The 24,304-nt window shown below is 42.2% G+C and overlaps 2 protein-coding genes and 2 long non-coding RNA genes across 7 annotated transcripts in view; 3 read left to right on the top strand and 1 right to left on the bottom strand.

Annotated features, from left to right (window-relative positions):
* Window positions 1-24,304, top strand: part of LOC309350463 — a 597,274-nt gene that overhangs the window by 394,531 nt on the left and 178,439 nt on the right. The gene's annotated exons all lie outside the window — the stretch shown is intronic.
* On the top strand, window positions 1,806-12,993 carry PAQR3 (progestin and adipoQ receptor family member 3). 2 transcript variants are annotated; one of them, XM_081877199.1, is made up of 7 exons: window positions 1,806-1,942; window positions 4,331-4,593; window positions 5,443-5,605; window positions 6,690-6,845; window positions 8,579-8,776; window positions 10,830-10,920; window positions 11,447-12,993. In XM_081877199.1, exons 2-7 carry the CDS (start codon window positions 4,409-4,411, stop codon window positions 11,584-11,586), a joined length of 933 nt encoding a protein of 310 aa, XP_081733325.1. In that variant the 5' UTR covers window positions 1,806-1,942; window positions 4,331-4,408; the 3' UTR covers window positions 11,587-12,993. The 2 variants fall into 2 exon arrangements, with proteins under 2 accessions (XP_081733325.1, XP_081733326.1); XM_081877200.1 differs by lacking the exon at window positions 1,806-1,942 and adding an exon at window positions 2,075-2,175.
* LOC309350481 lies at window positions 12,999-15,169 on the top strand. The gene is made up of 2 exons (XR_014160422.1): window positions 12,999-14,045; window positions 14,192-15,169. It is a non-coding gene; the product is annotated as an uncharacterized lncRNA (long non-coding RNA).
* Window positions 16,428-24,304, bottom strand: part of BMP2K (BMP2 inducible kinase) — a 42,179-nt gene continuing 34,302 nt past the window's right edge. For all 3 annotated transcript variants that reach the window (XM_081876696.1, XM_081876694.1, XM_081876695.1), the window contains exon 16: window positions 16,428-22,431. In XM_081876696.1, coding sequence (XP_081732822.1) covers window positions 21,005-22,431 — 1,427 coding nt within the window. In that variant the 3' untranslated portion in view covers window positions 16,428-21,004. The remainder of the gene's footprint in view (window positions 22,432-24,304) is intronic.

Here is a 24,304-nt window from a genome sequence, read left to right on the forward strand (position 1 = left end):
ACCTTTTGTGTTAGACTTCCAATTTACTCGATTGCAATTTCTTTCTACTTCTATTACTTTCTTTCACACGCCTTTAACCTAATTCCATATTTCTTTTTCAATTACACATTGTTATCCATCTTATTTACTGCTTATTCAAATATTGGAATACTAAATAAGCAGTATGCCTTTTCATGGGAATCATTTATTTTACTTAATTACACACTGCTTGGTTATAGTAGAATATTACAGGAAATATTTATAGTATAAAATAAAACGTTTGAGTCCCAGCCAGGTAAAAAGGCGGGGTATTTAGTTTATGATTGGTTGCACCATTACCAAGTAAATGAAATATTTAAAAAAGATCTGAAGGAAAAAGGTTATGTGGAAAAAGAATCAAGTTTCCAAAAGGACATTATAAATAATGAGTATAAAACTCTGTCAAAAATGTATAAGATACTGCTGGAATGGAATACGAAAGATGAAGAGGTTAAATCGGTAATGATACAGTGGGCAAAGGATTTTGGGTACAATATTCAATTTGAAGATTGGGAAAAACTGTGGAAAGAGCATTTCAAATTTACGGCATGTACAACACTGAGGGAGAATGTGATGAAAATGTTTTACAGATGGTATATGACACCTGTAAAATTAGCAAAGATGTACAAGGTTGATAACAAATGTTGGAAGTGTAAAGATAAGAAAGGGACATTCTTCCATCAGTGGTGGGAATGTAAGAAAGTGAAAAGCTTTTGGGAAATGATATATAATGAGTTGAAAAAAATGTTAAGATATACTTTTGTGAAAAAACCCAAAGCTTTTCTTTTAGGTATTGTAGGAAAGGACATTAGAAGAAAAGACTGTAAGCTTTTCCAGTATGCGGTAACGGCAGCCAGAATCCTGTTGGCCCAGAAATGGAAACAAGAGGAAATACCGACGATAGAAGAATGGAGACTAAAAATGACAGACTATGCAGAACTGGACAAACTAACTGGGAAAATCAGATATACTAAAGACCAAAAGTTCATCGATGACTGGGGGAAATTTGTGGATTATCTGAAAAATATATGTGGTGGGATTTAAAGAGGCACTGTAAAAAAAGAAAATAAGTATTGTTTATTAGAAATAATGGGACTAAGGAGGAAAAATGGCAATACGAAAGAAGGGAATGTGTACTAAAGGTATAACCACGGACGACTGTCAGAGACGCTGAAGGAAGTCAAAAATAACTATGATTTGTTGTATGCGGGATTAAATGAATAATTGGATGGAAATATATAAAATGTATAACAATAAAAATTATTATAAAAAAAAGGCGGGGTATTATAACAACAACAACAAATTAAAAATAAATATATGAAATTAATGGCCCTAACTTAGCCACGGCCATTCACCTCTCTTCAGGTGAATAGGAACTGACAAGAAGAATTTTAAAATAAATATATGAAATTAACAGCCCTGACAGCCACAGCCATTCATCTCTTCAGGTGAAATAGGGGAGGGAAGCACCAGCCAATCAGGCCGCTCCCTTCCAGCCACGCCTCCCGTTTTCCCAAAGGATTCAAAATCCCAAGCCCCAACCGGCGCCGCGGTTCCCTTTCGACTACGCATGCGCTCGTCCTTAACCCTCTTCTCCCCCTCCCTCTCTCTCTCCCGTCGCTACGCAACGTCAGGGCTCGAAGCGCCCGCGCGCCCCCTTGGTTTGTTTGTTTCGCGGCGAGCGAGCGCGCGCGCGGCACGTGCGCCGCCGACGAGGCGGGGCTTCGGCGCCTGATTGGTTGCCGCCGTCCGGGCGACGCGGCTTTCGCGCGACGGCGGCGCAGTGCGAGGGGGGCGGGGCAGCGGGCCCGGCCGGCGAAGTGGGAGCGGCGCGGTGCGGCGTTCGCTCTGAGGCGGGGAGCGGCCCTTTGCCCGGCGCGATGCGGGGAGGGCTGGGGCTGCTGAGGCGGCGGCGGCGACCGGGGTGAGCGGCGGGGCGAGCGGGCTGTGTGGCGGGCCGGGTTGCTAGGGGCGACTCCTCCGCCTGCCTTTCTTCTCGCGTGAGGCGCGCAGGGCAGCCGCCGGACGCGCGTCTTCTGCTCGGCATCAGCGGGGCTTAACTCTCAGGGAAGCGCGTGCATGTCTGTGTCGTAGAGGGATTGCATGATCCCCAGTGAAAGGGCTGGTGCTTATTTAAATGCCTTCATTTAACTGCTGGTAATAAAATAATAATAATAATAATAATAATAATAATAATAATAATAATAATAATAATAATAATATAATATTTGTACCCCGCCCATCTGGCTGGGTTTCTCCAGCCACTCTGGGCGGCTTCCAACAAAGATTAAAAAAAAATACATTAAAATGTCACACTGGTAGGGTTTTAATAGATGCGAATGGTGTATGCATGAATGTAAGGATGCTTGGAATGTGTTTATAAAAAATGCAATGGCTTGTTAGCGATTGTGTACTGGCTGGGGAAACCTAGTCAGATGGGCAGGGGTATTATTAGCATCATTATCGTTTTATATATACAGTGGTGCCCCGCAAGACGAACGCCTCGCAAGACGGAAAACCCGCTAGACGAAAGGGTTTTCCGTTTTGGAGGCGCTTCGCAAGACGAATTTCCCTATGGGCTTGCTTCGCAAGACAACAGCCCATAGGGAAATCTCCGGGACAGTGGGGAAGCGCAGCTCGTCTTCCCCGCTGTCCTCAGACCTCCTCCGAAGCCTGGCGGCGGGGCGGGGACACCTCCTCCCGCCGCCGGGTTTCGGAAGGATGCCCCGATGCCGGGCGGCGAGGCGGGAACGCCTCCCCCCGCCGCCCGGCATCGGAACGATGTCCCGAAGCCGAGCGGCGGGGCGGGAACGCCTCCCCCCGCCGCCCGGCTTCAGGGCGGGAAAGCCTCCCCCCGCCGCCCGGCTTCAGGGCATCGTCCCGATGCCGGGCGGCGGGGCGAGAAAGCCTCCCCCCACCGCCTGGCATCGGAACGATGTCCCGAAGCCGGGCGGCGGGGCCGCGAAGCCTGAGGAGCACTCCCGCTGCTTGCGGAGAGGTCCGCGAAGCCTGTCCTGGACCTCTTCTGAAGGCAGGCGGGGGGCAAAAGTCTTTGTCCCCCCTGCTTGCCTTCCCAGGGGCTTTTAAATCGCCCGGACAGCGGAGAAGTCCTCCGCTGTCCCGGGCGATTTTAAAATGCCGCCCGCCAGAAGAGGTCGGGGGAAGGCGGTTTCCATAGGAACGCATTAATTGATTTTCAATGCATTCCTATGGAAAACCGTGCATCGCAAGACGAAAAACTCGCAAGACGAAGAGACTTGCGGAACGAATTAATTTCGTCTTGCGAGGCACCACTGTGTGTGTAACATACATACACACAGTGCTTTTTTTCTTTAAAAAAATGTTTAGGGGTACTCTCATTTTCCTACTCATATTGAAATACTGCCCCTCAATGAGGCTAAACTTAGATTCACAAAATGTGTAGGGGTATGCATACCCCCAGAAAAAAGCCCTACTTATATACCTATCTATTATATCCTATTACAGTTTCAAGTACCATTTTTGTTTTTTCATTTCTTTCACTCAACTTGTCCACTAAAATTTTCCAACAAAACATAAATTTAAAAAACCACATAGAGTGTTTTAATTCTGTCAATGTTTAATTGATTGGGGGGATTTCTATGTTTTTACCTGTTCTTATTTTTTATCTATAAGCCACCTTGAGTCCCTGTCAGGCGGTGGGGTGGGGAATGTGGAGTATAAATAAATATATAATTATTATAATTGTGGCAGCTGTGAGACTCCCACAATGTTTACCTGCAGAGTTCAGACCAGACTTGCTCCCTATGTATTTCATAATCAAGATGGTGGTGATATTCAGTAGTTAAACAGTGGATTGTTAACAAACCTATATGCCTTTAAAAAAAGTATATCCAATTGCTGCCTTGGGTTCAATTTATCAGTCCAACAGGCTCTATTGGTGAAAATTTCTCCTGTGCTTTATAACTTCTGGGTTGTACAATAGGCCTTCTTGTCTCAATGTTCTTCTCAGGAAAATAAAAATACCTTGGCACATAGTCTTGTCTATATTGTGAAACTTTTAAACTTCTCCGAGTTGGATGTATGTAAGGGGAAAGGTGACCTTATTTTATATTCTTCCCAAAAATATATAAGCCACTTGATGATTTAAATATAACTCCTCAAACTGGTTTACAATGAAAAAGAGATATTAAGAGCTGCTGCTCGTTAGCTCCCTAAGTATATTGAACTGATAAGGCGCTGAAAGGTCTCTGTATAACTTTAGAGAACTACTTTGTGATAGACAGGTGAAACGTGTAGTTGGATGTTATCATATGTCTTGATGTGTTTGCAGGTAAACTGTAGCAGAGGCCTTCAGTACTACTAGGTATTTTTTACTCTTGCCTTAATTGGTGAGTGAAATACTGCTGGAATGCATCAGAAGCTCCTGAAGAGTGCTCATTACATTGAGCTTGGAAGTTACCAGTACTGGCCGGTTTTGGTCCCTCGGGGAATTCGCTTATACACCTATGAGCAGATTCCAGTGTTCCTTAAGGACAATCCATACATCACAGATGGCTACAGAGCATACCTACCTTCCAGACTATGTTTGAAAAGGTATGGAATTGATCCAAATGGTTCAACTTTGAAGTACAGTCGTGCCCCGCAAGACGAATGCCTCGCAAGACGAAAAACCCGCTAGACGAAAGGGTTTTCCGTTTTGGAGGTGCTTCGCAAGACGAAGTTCCCTATGGGCTTGCTTCGCAAGACGAAAACGTCTTGCGAGTTTTTCCGACCCCCCCCCCCTTTTGCTAAACCGCTAAGCAGCTAATAGGGTTGATTCGCAAGATGAAAAAACCGCTAGACGAAGAGACTCGCGGAACAGATTATTTTCGTCTTGCGAGGCACCACTGTACAACATCAGGCCTCAGTAGTTGATGGATTTAATACTTTTACTTGAAAACCATTTGTTTCACTAAATGTCTTGCTTTTCTGTAAACAAAGAAGCTAGCAAAGTAAGGGCATAGATTTCATTAAATATGCTTCTTTGTGAGAGTTTATACAGCCTTTTGTCTCTGCTGACCCAACTGCTGATCCTGTTTCAGAGGCCAGAGCCAGATGTCCTGCTACTTTTGCCAGAGCAATAAATTAAGTTGGTTAGTGTGTGGTGCTGATAACTCCAAGATTGCAGGTTCAATCCCCGTAAAGGCACCTGCATATTCCTGCATCACGGGGTTGGACTAGATGACCCTCAAGGTCCCTTCAACTCTGCAGTTCTATGAATGCAACCAAGCATTAGTGGAAATGAGCCACACAAGAGAGCAGGATGAATACTGACTAGCTTGCATAAGAGCAATAGAGAATACAGCAAGCATCTAATCTGAAACACATGATCAGGGTGTCAGTTACAAAAATTGTTCCTTTGACTTGCTCATAGTCATTACTGTTTTCTTCTCCATTTCCCAGCCTATTCATTTTATCCAATGAAACTGTTAACATCTGGAGTCACTTACTGGGCTTCTTCCTCTTCTTCACTTTGGGCATATATGACATGACTTCTGTGTTGCCTTCAGCGAGTGCCTCTAGAGAAGATTTTGTTATTTGTTCTATTTGCCTCTTCTGCTTTCAAGTAAGTCCCTTAGTAAATTGCAGTCAAACATTTTTTGTGCTTGTGTCAGGGACAACAGACAGGAAAAAAGGTCTGCATTCTGTCAAAAGCTGAGGCTTGTGGAGTCTTTCTGCTAACTCTAGCCCACTTACAGTAGTGTCTTGACACTGGTGGTTGGAGAACCTGCACTCAGGCCACCTCAGCATTACATTGTATTTATTTAAGCAAGCATTTTGCTTCCTGTTCTCATTTAAAAGCAGTTGCTCAAAACAACCCATGAATAAGCTACAAGTTTCACTCCATTGCACATTGGAAGGGGGGACTGTTACTAGATTATGGAACATCTTGCCCCATACAATATGGATTTTTTTCAGGCTGATGGCTTTTTGTGATGCAACAATATTTTTTTAAACTTGGCTGCTGAGCCTGTCTTCATTTCACACTGTAGTTGGCTGTTTTAAGCTGTCCTGACTGAGGCAAATGCATTGAGAGAGTGGATATATATTTCCTAACAAAATGAAAAATGTCCCCATGCCTTTGTGGAGTATTTAGTGGGGCCAAGCATCTTTACTGGTTGAGGTCAAGGTGCCTGGTGTGCTTCAGGAGGCTAGGGACAAACAAGCTCTGCATGCTCACCTGGGAGTAAAGCCTATGGGCCTTGCATCAGAGTAAGCATGCATAGGATTGTACTGAAGTGGGACCTGCGGTGAGGCTGAAGGCTTGATCTCTGCCACTTCTGGTTAAGGTATCTTGAAGAGCAGACTTCTTTAGATATTAGGAGTGTCACTTGACTAAAGAAATCATTTTGATCATGTAAAATAGCAATGCAGCATATCTGTGTTTGGGTAAAAACAATAGTTCCAAAGGAAGAAATATTAAAATATGAGTCTTTAAAAATCTGCTGCCTGATTAATCAGGGCTACCTTTTTAGTCAATTAAGTAACAGAGATCAGACCAGAATTCTTTTCTAGCAGCAGACCAATCTTCCTCTTGCAGATCCAAAATATTTAAATTTAATCCAGTTGTTTTTAAAGTTGTTATTGCTTGACACTGAAGATATTAGACTTTGAGGAAATTAATGCAATTTGTTTGAATGTTTTTATAGGTCTGTATGCTTTGCTCAGTAGGGTATCACCTCTTCTGTTGTCATCGCTCAGAGAAGACCGGTCGACGATGGATGGCCCTGGATTATGCAGGAATTTCCATTGGAATCCTGGGCTGTTATGTATCTGGAGTCTTTTACGCATTTTATTGCAATAATGTAAGTTTAGCAGTCAGGTTGACTGGTGTAGCTTTCCCATGGATAAAAATCAAATAAAAAGATCTTTCCTTTGAAAAATTCAGTTTTAGTCTTGCTTTAAAATAAGCATATAGATAGATAGATAGATAGATAGTATGCATATGCTATTTTAATTTTTAAAAAAACAGGCTTTGAGGTCAGGTTATTGTTCTAGCATGAAATGCAGAATGTTGTCCTGAACAAGTGTACCATATTTTATAGTCCAAGAGAGACAGTACATTGCATGCAAGGAAACAGAAACCAGACTGCTCAGGGGCCTCACTTTTCTCAGCCAGTTTAACAAGAGGCAGCTGAAGACTTGTCCATGCATCTCCTAAACTGGATCTTCCACAGTACTGTGTGGTATGAAATATTTTAAGATCATTTTGTTCTGTAATGGCAGCTGAACTATATTTCCGACTTTTTTTCAATGAAAAAGAAAATATTAAAGGTAATATTTCCTGATAGAAGGGAGTAGAGTGTTTTTATATATTAAATGACAGTTCTCCAGAGTAATTGTTGGTTCTTTAAGAATCCTGCAGTAGATAATTTGATTGCCTTGGTTAATCATGCAGTTCATTGCTTAAAATTGTAGGTGCGTCTAATAGTTGGTTGCATTTGCTAGGATCGGCATAAAATAAATCCTGCCTGTGGAAGGTATTTTAACTACCAGTATAAACCCTGGAATGTGTAGCATTTTCTCAAGGAAAAAGTGACTAAGTGACCACAGGTGCTCAGTATGAAAAGCTGTCAGTATTTCTATATATTTGGAACAGTGTGTTAATGTTCATAATACTGTCGTATGTTAGAAGTTGAACGCCTTGCTAGTTGAACATTTTAGCTCCCAAATGCCACAAACCCAGAAGTGAGTGTTCCGGTTTGCAAACGTTCTTTAGAACCCAAACGTCCTATTTGGGTTCTGTTGCTTCCGACTGGCTGCAGGAGCTTCCATTCGACTTCCGAGGTATGACTACAGTGGTGCCTCGCAAGACGAAATTAATTCGTTCCGCGAGTTTTTTCGTCTTGCGATTTTTTCATCTTGCGAAGCACGGACTTTGGAAAAGCTTCAAAAATCACCAAAGTCTTCAAAAACCTCAAAAAAGTCTACCACACCGCATGCTATGAGTTGCTCCTCGAAGTGAATGCACGGTTTTAAGAAAAAGGAAACAAAATTGCAAGACGTTTTCGTCTTGCGAAGCAAGCCCATATGGAAATCCGTCTTGCGAAGCAACTCAAAAAACGAAAAACTTTTTCGTTTTGCAAGTTTTTCTTCTTACGAGGCATTCGTCTTGCGAGGTACCACTGTAAATCTAGTCCAACTCCCTGTATTGCAGGAATCTAAGTTGTTACTCCAGTCTGTAGAATAAGGAATGAAGAAGCTTGCCTGTAACACTACTAGACATTTTGAGGGAGAGCCCTGTTCGACAGGGACTTCAAAATGAAACATGTTGGAAAAAATAATTGAATCTGGATTTTTTTAAAAAATAATAATAATTCTGCTGCTTAGATGTAAAACACACTTTTATTGTATGTGCCAAGAGAGAATACAATGCTACCTTAGTGCCTTCCGTAGCTCTACTGCAATCTGGAAAAGGCTGCTTTAAGAGCACATTCCAGAATTTGGGAAAAATCCATTTCATTTCACTCTATTTTGATGCAAATATTTTATTCTTATCACTTAGTGGTTGCCTACTTTGTTTCCCTCCTTTTTCCAGTACTGGCGTCAAGTATACTTGATCACTGTCCTTGCTATGATCTTGGCAGTATTCTTTGCCCAGATCCACCCCAGTTACCTCACTCAGCAGTGGCACAGACTGCGCTCAGTCATCTTTTGCTCTGTGTCAGGTTACGGAATCATTCCTACCATCCACTGGGTTTGGCTCAACGGTGGTGTTGGTGCGTCTATTGTGCAGGTAAGCTAAGGAGTCACCAGGCTTGCATCCCAAAACCGAACTGGGTTTGGCTCCTGTAATGGTTCTAGGGGGTTGCTCATGCGTAAGTTGCCGCCACTCTTGGCTTGGTTGCCTGGTTGAACCCTTTCTGTCTGGACAGCCCTTCACTACGTGGCTGTCTCAGTCGCTGGCAGAATCCGCCAGTGGGCGTTTCTTAAACTTCTTCCAGCAAAAAAGTTCTTTGACGCCAAGTCTCCTCCTACTCTCCCTGCGCGGAAGTCTTCTGCGCAGGGAGGGTGTGGGCAGCGGAGGACCCGTGCTCTCCCCACTAGTCTCCGTTGAAGAGTCCTGGAGCCTTTTCTCCGATTCCCCCATGTGCCCCTCTTCTCTCCTGGTGTTACATTGATTTCCTTCCCCAGCAGCTGGGCTGCCTCTCTCCCTGCTGGGACCCTCTCCGGCATCCCTCTGGAGCCTTCCCTCCACCTCTGTCTCTGATGGCAGTTCCCTGACAGCTCCAAAGTACCGTATTTTCCCATGTATAAGATGAGGTTTTTTGCTTTAAAATTTTAGTTAAAAAATGGGGGGGGGGTCTTCTACACGGAACATGGGCATACAGGGGAGGGATTTTTTTCATTTTTAAACAAATGTCCGGGATTTTGGCTTGGACAGGCTGTGGCGGTCCATCCTGCCACTGTCCCCTCATTCTCTCCCCCCTTCTGGCTGCGTGCTGGTGACTGGCTCGCCTCCTGCGGCCTTCCAGCTTGACCGCAAGAGCAGCAGCTGCTGAGAGCTGTCTCAGCTACCTCTCCTGCACTTCTTTCCTTTTTTTCTCTCGCCCTCAAACCCCTGCCCCTGGCCTGCTCCTGCCTTCCTTGGCTCAGTTTGCCCCAGCTGCCTTCCCCGTGCTCTGCTTCTGTGTTCTGCTTGGGAGCCTTTTGCCAATTGCCTGCATCCAGCAACAGCCACCGCTGAGGGGGAACAGTTTCCACACCACTGGGTGCTGGAAACTTTGAGGGTGATCTTGCCCAACAAAAGGGACACAGGGACACTGTGGGTTAAACCACAGAGCCTAGGGCTTGCTGTTCAGAAGATCAGCGGTTCGAATCCCCGCGACGGGGTGAGCTCCCGTTGTTCGGTCCCAGCTCCGCCCAACCTAGCAGTTCGAAAGCACATCAAAGTGCACAAGTAGATAAATAGGTACCACACCGGTGAGAAGGTAAACAGCGTTTCCGTGCACTGCTCTGGTTCGCCGGAAGTGGCTTAGTCATGCTGGCCACATGATCCGGAAGCTGTACGCCGGCTCCCTTGGCCAGTAAAGCGAGATGAGCACCGCAACCCCAGAGTCGTCCACGACTGGACCTAACGGTCAGGGGTCCCTTTACCTTTACCTTCCCAACAAAAGTTCAACAACTTTCTGCCCCCACCACTTTTGCTGTAGGGTTGTGGTTCCTTAAACTTTGGATTCAAAAAAATAGGGGTCGTCTTATACATGGGGGCATTTCATACATGGAAAAATACAGTAAGTTCCATTGACTATATTAAGACTTCATGATCAGCCGGTTTAGGAATGACCCCTTTTACTTTATCCTTTAAGGAACATTTTCTATAAACAAACACAATGGCAAAGAACAGTAGAAATGGAAACTTAGATTGCATTGTGATGAACAGGTTTGTTTTTCAGTTGTGTACATCACTAGCCCTGATCCAAGTAATTAGTTTGATAGCTACAAAGACATAATGAAGGGTGTGGAGAGAAGAGCTTTGTTGTGGGAGAGTTCTTCTGTAAAAGAAGTGTGTATCCATCTTGGCTTCTTTTTTTAGGAACATATTTGACTCTGGAGAAAAGCTATGGGGAGGATGTGACTCAGGAATGTTCATGGTGCATAAATTCTGTTTGTGGCTTTTGCTTAGAAACAAGAAAATCAAGTTAGTAGAGCTGGGTTGCACCCTGATTTTAGGGACCTACTTAACATTTTAAATCTGTTGAAAAGGATTGCCGTCTTGCCTCTCAGGTATTAGATAGATAAAAATAGGAGGATCTTGCTAACCTTTTTCTGCTGCTTTTGTCTTTCAGGAATTTGCTCCCCGTGTGATTGTGATGTACTTGATCGCTGCCATAGCATTTCTCTTTTATATTTCTAAAGTCCCAGAAAGATATTTCCCAGGTAGGGCTGAATTTTTTGGGTAGCTGAATTATCCAGGGCACAGGCCATTCACTGTTAATTTAAGGTTGTGGGAGCAATTATTGCCCTCTACATCTCTTCCCCATGGCTGCTGGTCCCAGCTGTATGGTATAATAAAGGAGCATGCCATGTGCCTCCATGCACAAGTTTGTAAATATCTACCTAAGAATTCAGCTCCCAGAACACACCCAAAGGTACATCTTGCCCAGTGTTCTTGTTTCTGACAGTACAACGCTAAGTGGCTTGGTAGCTAACTTGAAAGGAATGCCACCCCTGTTGGAAAGAGAATTGTCTGAGGTCATGTATTATTTCGTTTCTCAGCAATACGTTATGATGCTGGGAATCTGTCACACATTCTGACTGGGAAGGAGACTTATCTCAGCCAGACCACTTTGTGTCACACTGGAATAAACCTACCCTTGTGCGTCAAAGCACTGTCCCAATGCATAGAAGTAGCTTCTGCTACTGAATATTTTAGCTAAATTGATGTGTTTTTCTTTTCCAACAGGGCAGTTAAACTACCTCGGCTCGAGCCACCAAGTATGGCACATCCTTGCAGTAGTGATGCTGTACTGGTGGCATCAGTCTACCGTCTACATCATGCAGTATAGACACAGCAAACCTTGCCCTGACCATAGTGCACATTAGCACACAAAGGTATGGCGGTTTCCTGTGCAGGAGGAGATGAAGATGGACTGAGTTGTGATGGGGAAGGGGTTTTGCCTTTTTGTTGCCACAGTTAAAAAGACAGTGGTTGCCCAGAAGTCATAAAGGGTCTATTCAGGAAGAGGAGTCCTTTTTGGGGTAAACTGGCCAGTAACAAAAGCCCTGGAGCTCTTGGGTCACCAGCTGGTAAGGAGACAGAGTGCTGCATGCTTCCCTTTTCACTTGTGCTTCTGCTGCTCCTGATTCATAGAAAGCTGCTTTATACAGAGTCAGACCATTGGTCTGCCTAAACTTGGGTTTGTACCCTAACTGGCAGGAGATGCCAGGGATTGAAGCTGGGATATATATATATATATTTGCATGCAAAGCATATGCTCCACTAATGAGCATTTCAGTTCCTCTTTAGATACCTTATCCCTGCAGTATTAATTCTGTTTTCTCCTAGCTTCCTTGTATGTGGGCTCAACAGCCTCTCTTACCAGGACAGCTGTTAAATCATGTGGCAGTGCTATGGCACCTGAAGCCCTGAATCCACTTCTTTGAATTCGGACTCTACTATATAGGCTCACAGGTGGGTCTAAAGTCAGATGGCCCCTGCTGAGGAAAGTGATGGGGACCCAAATATTTTGCATTGACACCCCTTAGGTTGCTATTTAATAGCTCTACTTTAAGGGACAGAAATTCCAGGGAAGGGACGGTGCTGGAATGTGGCCTACCATTGTGAAGGAACAGGAAGCATTTTGAAGTATACAACAGGCGCGTTCCAGTCCCCAAAACCTTCTTGAAAAATGTATCTTTTCCCATTGGTGTCCAGGGCCATGTTGATGCCTTTTTCAAATTGCAGTAGTGTTTTACTTCTCAGCGTAACAGGAAAGGAAAATACTAGTTTTCTGTATGATTTATGAGGCTCCTTTGTGAAGGATTAAACCCTGCCACTTCTGATTTCACCGCATGCTGGGAAGAAAGGACTTTCCACAATTCGATTGCACATATTGAAGACTCTGCATTCTACAAAACTTGTTCCACTTTTTTTTTTCTGAAATAGCAGCTGCTGGTAGTGGCATCAACTTTCTTTTACTGCTTTCCAAGGAATCTCTCATTTGTTTTGTTTACAGTCTATGTCCATGGCAAAAAGTCCCACCAATGCTGTTTACATAAATATATAAAACTAAACTTGCTACCAAAATGTCACCACTTAAAGCAGCAGTTGGAAAGTCCAACTGAGCAATCCATGAAATGTAAGCCATTTTAAAATTGTTTTAAACCAGTCCATCTTCTAAAAGGCCCATTTTAAAGCCAGAACTGATTAGCCCAACTATATTATATACCCCTTGGGAATGATGTTCCACAAATGGGGAACCATTGCTGAGAAAACCCTATGCCTAGTACCATTTACTTTTGTGTTTCTCCCCCCCCCAAAAAAAAAAAAACCTTGCAGAGGCTGACCATCCCCACTACCTCACTCGCTGCAGGAGGCTGATCATGAGATTACTTGCAGTCTTTTGAAATTGATTAATTTTATTTATTTTATTTCCGTCTTATCATTGTACGCCAATTTCAGAGGCAGCACCCAAAGCTCTTCTCTTTCCTTTCACAGGCAATAAGTTTGGCAGTCATGCCAAAGACCATGAAAGAGATCGCCAGCAGCCAAATAGCTTGGTGAACTCTTGTTGTTGTCCACAGTAGAACAAATCAAATTTGTTCAAACTACTGATAAACAAATGGCAGAAATTGCCAGGAAACTATTTCTTCTGATAGGCTGAGGAAACATCCCCCAGTATGCATGTGCGGTTCCCGTGACAAATTCTCATTCCAGGATGTAACATTATAAGTTGAAAATGTATTATGTCTACTGTATGTGCAACATGTTTTGTGTCCTTGCACTGATGTGTTATAATTTAAACATGGATTTTTACTTGATTTCCCCTCTCCCTTTCTGTAGAACAGTATCTGCTGTTGTTTTCCTCAGTGATATCATAGACTAATCTTTGGAAAAGAAGTTGGGATGCCCCAGTAATTGTAAATTTTGGGGTGCTCTTCAAAATGCGGTTTAGCAGTGAGTCAGAAATTTGGGGTCCCTTGATTAAACGTGTCTCAGTGCCCAAGGTTTATCGTCAAATACAGTGGAGGCTCGGGCTGCAACCGTGATCCGTGTGGGATACACGTTTGCAACCCGCAGCGGTGCGTCTGCACATGCACAGGTAGGTGGTGATTCGGCGCATGCATAAAGTGTGATTTAGCGCTTCTGTGCATGTGCGACCGCTGAAACCCAGAAGTCACCCGTTTGGTGCTTCCGGGTTTTGGCGGGTGCGTAACCCAAAAAAACGCAACCTGAAACGGCTGTAACCCAATGTATGACTATACTGACATGAAGCGCAAATCAATATTTTAGCAGTGATGGCACTAAGGAGAATTGCTCTTGAGTGATGTTTTAAGACAGTGTTTCCCAACCTTGGGCCTCCAGCTGTTTTTGAACTACAATTCCCATCATCCCTGACCACTGGTCTTGCTAGCTAGGGATGATGGGAGTTGTAGTCCAAAAACAGCTGGAGGCCCAAGGTTGGGAAACACTGTTTTAAGAGAATAGCATTTATCTGTTGACAAACACAGAGCAGCTGCTCCTTGCCTAGCCATTGGCAGATGTTGGAGTGTAGCCACTTTTTCGAAGTTCCAACTGACGCATCTCAGCTTGAATTGTAGACTTTGCTAGAGTGTAACAGAAGTAAACCTACCCTTTTGCATGGCAAATTTGGAAAAAAGTAACAACAGCTAGGGAACAGTCCTGTGAGTTTTCTTCTTCAGAAAACCAGTACTTCTGGAGGCAAGGTGGGATGTAAAAGTAGTAATTTGCTTGCTTAGTCAAGGAACTCTAAAAGTGTATACTTCATAGCTTTAGTTAGAAAGCTTCAGAGAACTGGTCCCCCAAAACCTACGTGCTTTTAAAGAAAATGATAAGTTTTTGTTTACAGCTTCTTGCATTATACAGAAGCAACTCCGCTTTGAGAATTCACTTCTCTACTGGCCCTCACCACCATCCTTGTTTTAATTTTGCATTTAATGCATTGTTTTTCTAAAAACAAAGTCTAGGATATAAATGTTTAGTATTGCAATTGGAAGAGTTGAGTTCAATTGAACTCCAGTTTGTATAGCTGTATAAAAAAACCTTTTGTAAATGTCAAACCTGTGCATGCGTCGTTTCTAATATTTATTTTTAAGGAGCTGTGATATAAATGAGCTTTCTGACGAGAGACCTCTTCAAGACAATAGAAAATGGAATGCAGAATGGTGAAACACTACTATAGATTTTCTGCCTTCTAAGCTTAATAATTGTGATTATCAGCCAGCAAACATGTACCATTATTTGCTGTTGGAGCCTCATTTTTAAGTTACACTATACGCCTTGCTTAAGTACAGTGACACACACTGCTGTGCCTTTTAAAAATGTTTTAATTCCTTTATCCATGTTCAACTAGATGTACAAAGGAAAGTTGCTGCAATCTATTCAAGTTGTACCAATATGTATTATGTAAATAGCTCCTCTGTGAATAAAATTGTTTGTTGGCAAGTGTACTTGCTCTTCTGTGTGTGAGAGACAAGCAATGTGTTGGGCTCTATAGAGGCCTGAGCTGCACGGGGGGGGGGGGGGGCTCTCCTTTTAATGTAGCTGGAGATTACAGTGGTGCCCCGCAAGACGAACGCCTCGCAAGACGGAAAACCCGCTAGACGAAAGGGTTTTCCGTTTTGGAGGCGCTTCGCTAAACGAATTTCTCTATGGGGTTGCTTCGCAAGACGAAAAAATCTTGCGAGTTCCTGCGGGGTTTTTTCGCTTTTTTCCTGCTTTTCCTAAGCTGCTAAGCCGCTTAACAGCTGATCCGCTGATAAGCCGCTTCTCAGGTGATCGCTAAAAGCCGCTAGACCGCTAATAGTGCTAATCCACTAAGCTGTCGATGGGCTTGCTTTGCAAGACGAAAAAAACGCTATATGAAGAGAATCGCGGAACGGATTCTTTTCGTCTTGCGAGGCACCACTGTACCTTGCGGAATGGCTGCTAATCAAGACTGGATTAAAATAACCAATGGGGAGAAGGCCTTTTTATGCAGAACCATGGTTCATATTCTCAGTATTATTTCTGTACCTTCCATATATATGGTGTCTAGACCTGCTTTCTTGATGCTTCCAACAGGGAGTGCTCTGATGGTGTTTCCTGCTTGGCAGGGGGTTGGACTCGATGGCCCTTGTGGTCTCTTCCAACTCTATGATTCTATGATTTGGGAACCCATTTCTTAATCTTTACTCAAATATTTTGCATTGTGGTAGTGCTCCTGTTGCAACCCACTTTGTCTCAAGCCATGACACTCTGCAGTACATCTGTCCTGCCACTGGCATTGCTCCCCTCAAAGAAACACCTAAGCTGTAGTTCTGAAAAGCACTAAAGGTATCGGCAGCCTCAGAGCTGTCACAAAACACTAAATCTCGCAAAGTTCTGTCAGATGGTACGACAAAACTTGATGTGATATAAAGCCAAACCGATGTGTTGCTTAGGATATGGTAGCCCAAGTCCTTGGAACAAGTATCAAAACAAGATGCTGAAGTTAGGGTCAACTTCTTCATAGATTTGTTGATTGTCATTAAATAAGTTCACTAAACGAGCTAATTACTGGCATTGACTGCAGCAAAAGAAACAACAGGAGGCATAAGTAATGCAATAAGGGTTGGTTTTTTTTTCATATGAGGCAACATACACAGGAAACTCAATTAGCATTTTGCATGGCAAGATCTAGAACACCCCGGCTCTGCTGTAAAAATTACACAGGTTTACAGAATCATGGCATCTGGTATATTTATTTAGTAACAACTGACAGTTGTTCTCAGCTACATTAATTTCACACAAAAGTTCTGTTTTAGTGGTACACACACAACAAAAAAAGCTTTAGAAATTTTGAGTCTTGACAAGAAATGGAAGTGTCATTTGAAAAGTGCACTTAAAGCTGTTTGCCAGCAATTAAAATATAGCATTGTTTTATTCTTGAGTGATGTTCTTAGTCACAGAAACAAAACTTGGCTATAGACACTTACTTTTATTATTTCTTTTCAATGAAGTGCTTTAGAAAAATAACTGGACAGCCAGTCCTTTGCATTTCCTTGTTACTCTTAGCAGCTTTTGGCTATACTTATTTTTCCAACGCCATGACAATGATTGTGACTGCAATGTTGTTTTAGATCACAAACTCCAAGAGATGTGATGTGTGCATGTATGTTTTATATATGTTTCTCTCTATAAAAATACACCCTATCATATAAAAAAAAATCTTCAGATAGACTCTAGTTGCAATTCTCACAGTAGTAGCTACAGCCATTCAATCTCACAGTAGTTATTTCTGGGGGAAAAGGACAGACTTTTAGGCAGCCCTCCTCCCGAAGCTTGGGCATTGCTCCTGTCCCTCTAAAATTACTAGACACATGTAACCTAGTTCAAGAGATGCAGGATCAAGCTGTAAGATATAGGCCTCCTTTCCTACAGAAGAATTATGGAAGTAGAAAGCACCCACCCCCCACTGATATTTGGATAGGGGTATGGATTCAGTTTCTTTCACCAAGATCAACAACTGTACCGTCAAAGAACTGAATCACACAAATTTGGGTGATGGTATAGTAACCATGAGCTGATTTTACCAGTGATGGCTAACATTGAACCAGATCCTGTTGCTTTTAAACCTTTAGGAGCATGTCTGCTATATTAATCTGTACAATAAAAGCACCTTAGGGTGACCATCATGTCAGAAGTAACACGCAACACTGCTTCAAGATGAACTAATTCTGCAGCTGATTTTAGAAGATGTACCCATCTGTCTGTTATATGCTAATTGGAAAGGTCAAACCATTGGAGTAGTGAAAAATCCTCCATCTGGCGGCCACTGATATGAACTAATACTTCACAATCTTCCTATGGTTCTAGGAAAGACCATGGTAGGCTGGATTTCAAATATATGTACACGTACACAATGCAAGCAAAAATATTTCACCCAAACTACCAATCACTTCTTTCAATGAAGTCCAGAACTGAAGGAAATTATTAAACCTGCTTTCTGCAGCTCTTCAGCAACAAACAAACATAGGGAGAAATTAATTCTGTGGGGTCTGCCAGTATACCCTGGCAACCACTAAGGAAATTCAACAAAAGTTCTTATTTACAAAAACCTATGAAAATAAAGTCACATGCAATCAGTAATACGTGAAGCAAGGCCCTATGAGAAAACAAAGAATATTGGCAACAATCTCAATGGCCACACGTTTATTTTGGCCTTAAAGGGTTATGCTACAGACGTTTTGCCTATGGCCCAGTCCTGCAGAGTTGCATCCATTATTAACTCTACACTGCCAAGCTAACAGCATCAACTGAGCAGTGCAGGTGTCTTCCAAGAGACTGCTGGAAAGTGTGTCTTAGGACCTGAGGTGATGACTGAGAAAAATGTGTATATTTTCTATACCAACAAACTCTTAGGATAAATAGTAGGGAAAGTGTCAGAACAATGCAAATGTGTTGTTTCTACGTTCCCCACTGCCTTTGAATTATTGCAGGATAAGATTTACTTTCATCTTGGGTCAAAGGCATTCCATATCTCAATAACAAAATGTTCAGAATGGAATTATCTGCCAGTAACTAGGCATGTAGTACAGATATATGGAAAACCCCTCTGACAAATGCAGGCAATGGTTTTAGGTTACTACAAATAATTAAATGACCAGGTTGTTCTAAATCTAGTGTTCGTATTTCACAGCACATGGAGTCTTGTGGCAAGGAAGGATTTTACAGACAGCTTGGAATATAAAAGCTGGCTACCAACCGCATGCCAGGTTAAGATCAGACACTAGATACTGTTCCTGAGCCAGATTTTTTTTGTCAAAATCAACAGGACAAGTCAACTGCTTTTAATGGGACTGTTAACTTGACTACCAGAGCTGCTGTGCCTATTTTGTGCCACCTGAAAGCACTTAAGACCTTACAAGCGCACAAGTAGAAGTTATTACATTGGAATCAGCTAGTTGTGGGCAGCTCTGGATTAACTCTGCAACTCCAACCTGCTTCAAACATTGTACGTTTCATTCACAGAAAACCTTTCCATAGAAGAAACAATCACGAGGGACATATACATGTTTGCTCTCTGCATCTATTTGTGTGCTCATTTGCTGGGAACACACAGCTGATCTCTTTATGGGTAGGAAATCTTGTCACAGTTGAAGCAGCACTTCAATAGAGCTGTCCGGTTACAGTTTTAATAAACCTTTCTTACAAAATCTGTATTTAGCTCAAAGAGGCTTTGGCACAAGAATAAAAGAGCAGGCATTCTGAGGTATGTGCACAGTTAGCCATTTTTTTGCCCTATGTGCTTTACAGAAATATTTAGAATGACAAGACATCTAACTGACCTGGGATTTGTGCTTGATATGACAAAAGAGTGAAACATTGCAGGACTAGAAACATACATCTGGAGAGAGCTTCCAATCATATTTTGATCACCCAAAAACCCATCAAATTTTCTTAAAGTTCTCATTTTTTAAAGCATCTTGTTCTTCTGCCTCTGTCAAATTTATCCTGTATTAGCATCATGTTACCAAAAAAAAAGTTTCTTTTGATATTTTGCTTCTGCACAGCAGCTAGAGAGCAAGAGTCCACTGCTGGGAAAGCATTTACGGAAAGTCATTCGCCCAGGGCAGTATTTGTTTTAGATTTCTTACTCCCACAAGTTCACATTCAAGCCAGGTAAACAATACCTGAAGAGCCCACTTCTTGTACCTTTTGCGTAAAGTCAGATTTACAATGTGAATGGCTATGCAAAGCCCAGGATCCAGAAACATTTCGGGCTTGTATGCATGAAGTAGGATTTTGACTCCTTTTATACAGTTGACCCAATACATATGAAACATTTCAGTTTCAGAAATAGTTTGATATATTTTATGGGAACAAGGGGTCAGCTGCTTCTGCATAGGCACTGGAACTACATTGCAGTGTTCCATGGATCCTGACCACTCACTTCTGTATGATTTAGGAGCAGCTGGTTACTGCAGTGTTTTCACACCTACATGTTTAAAAGAAAGCCAAGCTGGGCTAGATTGTAGCCCAAGGAACTGAAATGTGTAACATATTCAGCCAGAGCTCCCGCAGCTAGTCAAGAATGGGCCACAGACATTATGAACACCTTTGTCCACGTGGGAAGTTCAGAAATGCATCAAATACTCACCTAAGTTCTACATGTTTTTAAACTGTGTCTCAAGGGCACCAAATGGCTCAGAGGTAAAAGTATGACAGGACACTGGTCCTGGCTGTAAGGCATTGGTGGTTTACTATGCAGTTTACTGGTAGCAGACTCAAATCAGCATCATTTTTTTAAAGGCTTCAGTTTTATACCTCCAGTGCTGGAAACTGCCTAAATTCAAGTTAAAAGTTTCTTTAGAGTTACGTGTATTTTGTATGAACTCTCAAGATAAGTACAATATTGTGAGACAGTATGCACTCAAAAATATTAAATGGGACGAGTTAAGTGAGAGTGATTCAAAAGACATTTCTAGGGTATACCACAGAGTACAAAACCCTAGAAAAATACATTAGGTGAAAATCCTACTTTATCATAGAGCTGTACAGGTTAGAACTTGCCACCAAATTTCCGGCTCTTGTCTTCTCTGTCTTGTCGAATGTTGTATATGCAGGTAAACCAAGCTGGAACTGTATAATCTTCGAAGTGTTGCAGAATCCAGCTATGTATTTTTATTTTCCTCCTTGATTCTCAACTTTATCTAATATTGTATTCCACTAAGTTCTTGAGATCTTAAGAGTTAGAACTATCCCTGTTTTACATTAATGGCACTTACTGGGGGGGAGCAGAGTTCTGGGAACCACAGCTACAAAGGTTTGGGTTTTTTGTGATGTTTAGGAATCTAATGTCAAGTCAGAAACCTCAGAAGTTCAGAGATGTTTTAGGAGGGAACCCACAACAAGCAAGTGAAGCAGTCCCAGATCAATCCAGCTTCTTACATATTTAGGCATTTTCTCATTCCCCTCAGGCCAGTTATAACACACCTCAAATCAGACCTTTCTTGTAACGACCTCTTTGGTGAAGAGTACATGGTAAAAAGCACACCATGGCTGTTTGTTGATAAAGTAATAGGCAGTAGCTGCAACAACAGGAGATTTTGAAAAGAGATCAGAAGGTCTTAGTGAAATTCTTTTACCTCTTCGCCATCTCAATATTGTATGCTTAAGATAGCAGATTTTAAAATATGAGGTTCTCTACTGAGAAATGAATCAATTGTACTAAGAAAAAAAGTTTATTCTCAGTTGAACCAGATAGTGTATAGTGGTACAGAAAATCCTTAAATAATGCAACAGTGCTCCAGGTTCAATCTATTGTTTGGAAGGAAATGGAGCAGCCCCAAAAGGATCCAACTCTACTGTCTGTTGCTGCTGGCTTTGTTGAGATGTCACAGTCTGCACAACAAATTCCGTGAAAGGAACTGCCCCAAAATCATCTGTTAATTTTATCCCATCACCAGAATGAATGGTACCAAGTAGTGAACTCTGTCTAGGTCTACCAGGAACTACTGCGTTATAGTCTCCACAATGATCACCCAAACCTTGATGCTGTGGAAGAAGCACCAGTTCCGTAGGGTGGAAAGGCTTGGCTCCAAAGGGATCCAGAAGACCGTCATCTGCTTGCAGAGGGTTGACTCTGTCCTTGCTATCTGAAAGGGCAATACTTATATTTTCCTTGGAATCAGAGATTGTCAAGAACTCATTACTACTCTGGGAGTCCCGACGGCCAGCTTTTTTGTGCCTGCGGGCTCTTTCTGGTGTGCGGTAACTGGGCTTCAAGGTCTTCTTGGTGCTAGTTGGCGTACCATGGTGGCGTTTCCCATTGTTCTTTGATACTTCCTGCTTCATGCGTCTCTGGCGAGAGGAGAGTTTCTGCAGATTGCGTTGCTGCTTCATTTTTTGCTGCTGTTGGCTCCCTGCTATCTCCTCGAACGGGATAAGCCCAAACAGGTCCTCTTTACTCTCGTCATTCTTTGGGATGGAATGAGGGAATGGGATACAGCCAAAAGCGTCCACACTTTTGGGCGATATGGGAGAAGGTTGGTTTTCAGAACCTGAAATCAAATCATCTTGCTGAGATATTTTTCTGCTGAATGGGGCTTTGGTGAAGACATCAAAATCATCCTGATCTTGGTCTAAGCCAGGGAGCGTAGCCTGGGGAGAGAAACCTTTGCTATCATTTTGCTTGGGCTCTTGAGAATGAAGAGCAAGGAATGGAACTGCTCCAAAGACATCAAATTCTTGTTTGGGGCTCACCTTGGTTACTGTATTTGGCAATTCGGTCAACACAGGAAATGTTACATTAGGCTCCCTGTTCTCAACACTGGCAGTCCCTTCTCTGTATCTACTGCAAGGCATCTCATCCACAGGCCTAGCATGACAAGAATCAGAGTCAGAACTTGGTTTATCATCATCTTCTGCATCTTCATCAGAATCCATTAGAAGAGGATGCTGGCCAAAGTTCTCTGGTTCGGTATCGTTGTCATCAATGAAATCTCCATGCTCACCCTGCAAGACTTCATCCTCTTGCTCCTCTTCCTCACTGCTCTTAGGAGATGGAGGATCTGATTCAAAGTCACTCTCTGATTCATCATTTCCTTTTTTTGTGTTTCCTTCTCTCACCTTCTTTACATTTTCATGGTCCCCAATAGCCTGGCTTGACCTCTCATTTTTGGTTGGGCTCCCTACCTTGTTCTCTAGACTGCTGTCTGAGATATTAATTTCATTTCCTGGGGAACCTGAAAGAATATGCAAGAGAACTTCAATTTCTTCTTAATTTTCCACACTCCGGATAAACATACTGTATACGTTTAACACTGCTACTACACATTGAGATGGGCTACATTTCCTTTTTTAATACAGCATTTGCTGCATTATGGGATTTGCATATGTATTATGTAATGTGAAGAGGACCCCATTTCAACCACCCTAGGGCATGCAAAAAATACCTAAGTAAATACCTGCTTTGCTGAATCAAGGCAACAGTCCATTAGATGATAGCTAGTTATTATCCCTCCAAAAGTGGGAAATCTAATGCCCCTGGGAAACTATCCTATACTGGCAGAGCATGGGCACTCCATTCTTAACTGTTTAGTACCCAAGGAATATTTTTTTTTGGGGGGGGAGAACCTGCACTCTGATCTCAATATTCAAGAACCTTCGCTCTCTACAGTCTCATAAAAATAATTCAAAATAAATCTGCACATGCATTTTAAGAAAAAATAGGAATGAGTAGAAACATCAGGTGATTAGATCTTCAGGCTATTTCAGGTTTACTCCCAGTGTCAGGTTCTTCTAAGTCAAATTAAAATGTAGATTTCATCTCTTGATGTAGATTTCCCAAAGGAATAGCTGTAATAACAGAAATGTAGATGTCCATGCCATCTAAATCCTGCCATTTTCAACATTTGCGTGGATACTGTACTTGTTTACATGGATGTAATTTTGTAAGATTAAAAAGCTTAATCTTTCCACATGAGTATAAGACAACCTTGTTGTTGGAATACCAATTTTCAAATGGCTATCAGCACGAGCCTTCTTTTATTCACATGTGGAAAACAGAAAACTGTTTCTTCCTCCCTTAGGGCAGACAATTTTTAAGATGTAGTAAGTTCTTTGTTGATATGAGATCTGAACAAAGAGCTCATGTAGAGCTTTGTAGGTGCTTCTATTCTTCTGCATACCATAAAAGTACCATCTTATTTTCTTTGAATCTGGGATAGCTCAGTCGGTAGAGCATGAGACTCTCAATCTCAGGGTTGTGGGTTCGAGCCTCATGTTGGGCAAAGGTTTCCTGCATTGCAGGGGTTAGACTATATTACCCTCATGATCCATTCCAACTCTATAATTCTATGAACCCCGATTTCTAATTTAACTTTATAGGAGCACCACATTCAAAATTATCCTAGGCCCAAGTAAGAGTCCTAGTAAGTAATTCAGCACTACTTCTCTCACAGAATGCTATTTTTAACATGTTTCCACACACAAGAGGCACTAACCTATTTCAAAATCAATTCAGCTTCTCAGACCAAACAAATCCATATTTCATATAACATTGTTACATTTGGGCAAATGCTCAAGAGGAGGAAAATCTCAAGTTCACTTTTAAATTAATGCCATGATAATGTTGTAATAAGGCGCTTTAAGATCAACATGTAGGAAAAGATTTGAAGTAATCTCTAAACTGCTGCAATGAACATTTCAAATCTAAATTTATGAAGAGCTGAAGAACTTTGTGGCATAACATCTGCTTGTAATGTATTGTGCAGATTACATCTCTTCTAATCAGGTTTGCCTCTTGTATAAGGCTATTGTTCTTCCTTCAAATTCAATGCAGGTAGAACATCTAATCATAAGATCCCAATCTTCAAGGAATATTTCTGTTCTGATGTTCTTTTTCTAGACATCCGATTATAAGAGGATGAATGGCTTGTAACAACTGGAGTAATTACATGCCTTCTGCTAGTTCATCATTTCAGGGACTGAGAGAAAGCAGAGGCATAACCATTTTAAATCTCCTTCTGAATTGGTAACATACTGCCATCATCATTTCACAACAATTTGCCACATGTCAGCACCAAGGATTACTGAGACACATCAACTAAATCTGCA

The sequence above is a fragment of the Podarcis erhardii genome (assembly GCF_964252035.2).
Source record: "Podarcis erhardii genome assembly, chromosome: 9".
In the NCBI taxonomy this organism is placed as follows: domain Eukaryota; kingdom Metazoa; phylum Chordata; class Lepidosauria; order Squamata; family Lacertidae; genus Podarcis; species Podarcis erhardii.

Coding starts and splice junctions, on each gene's coding strand:
- PAQR3 (XM_081877199.1), top strand. CDS start 4,409: ATGCATCAGAAGCTCCTGAAGAGTGCTCATTACATTGAGCTTGGAAGT. Junction 8,777..10,829: donor TTGGTGCGTCTATTGTGCAG/GTAAGCTAAGGA, acceptor TTTGTCTTTCAG/GAATTTGCTCCCCGTGTGAT. Junction 10,921..11,446: donor CCCAGAAAGATATTTCCCAG/GTAGGGCTGAAT, acceptor CTTTTCCAACAG/GGCAGTTAAACTACCTCGGC.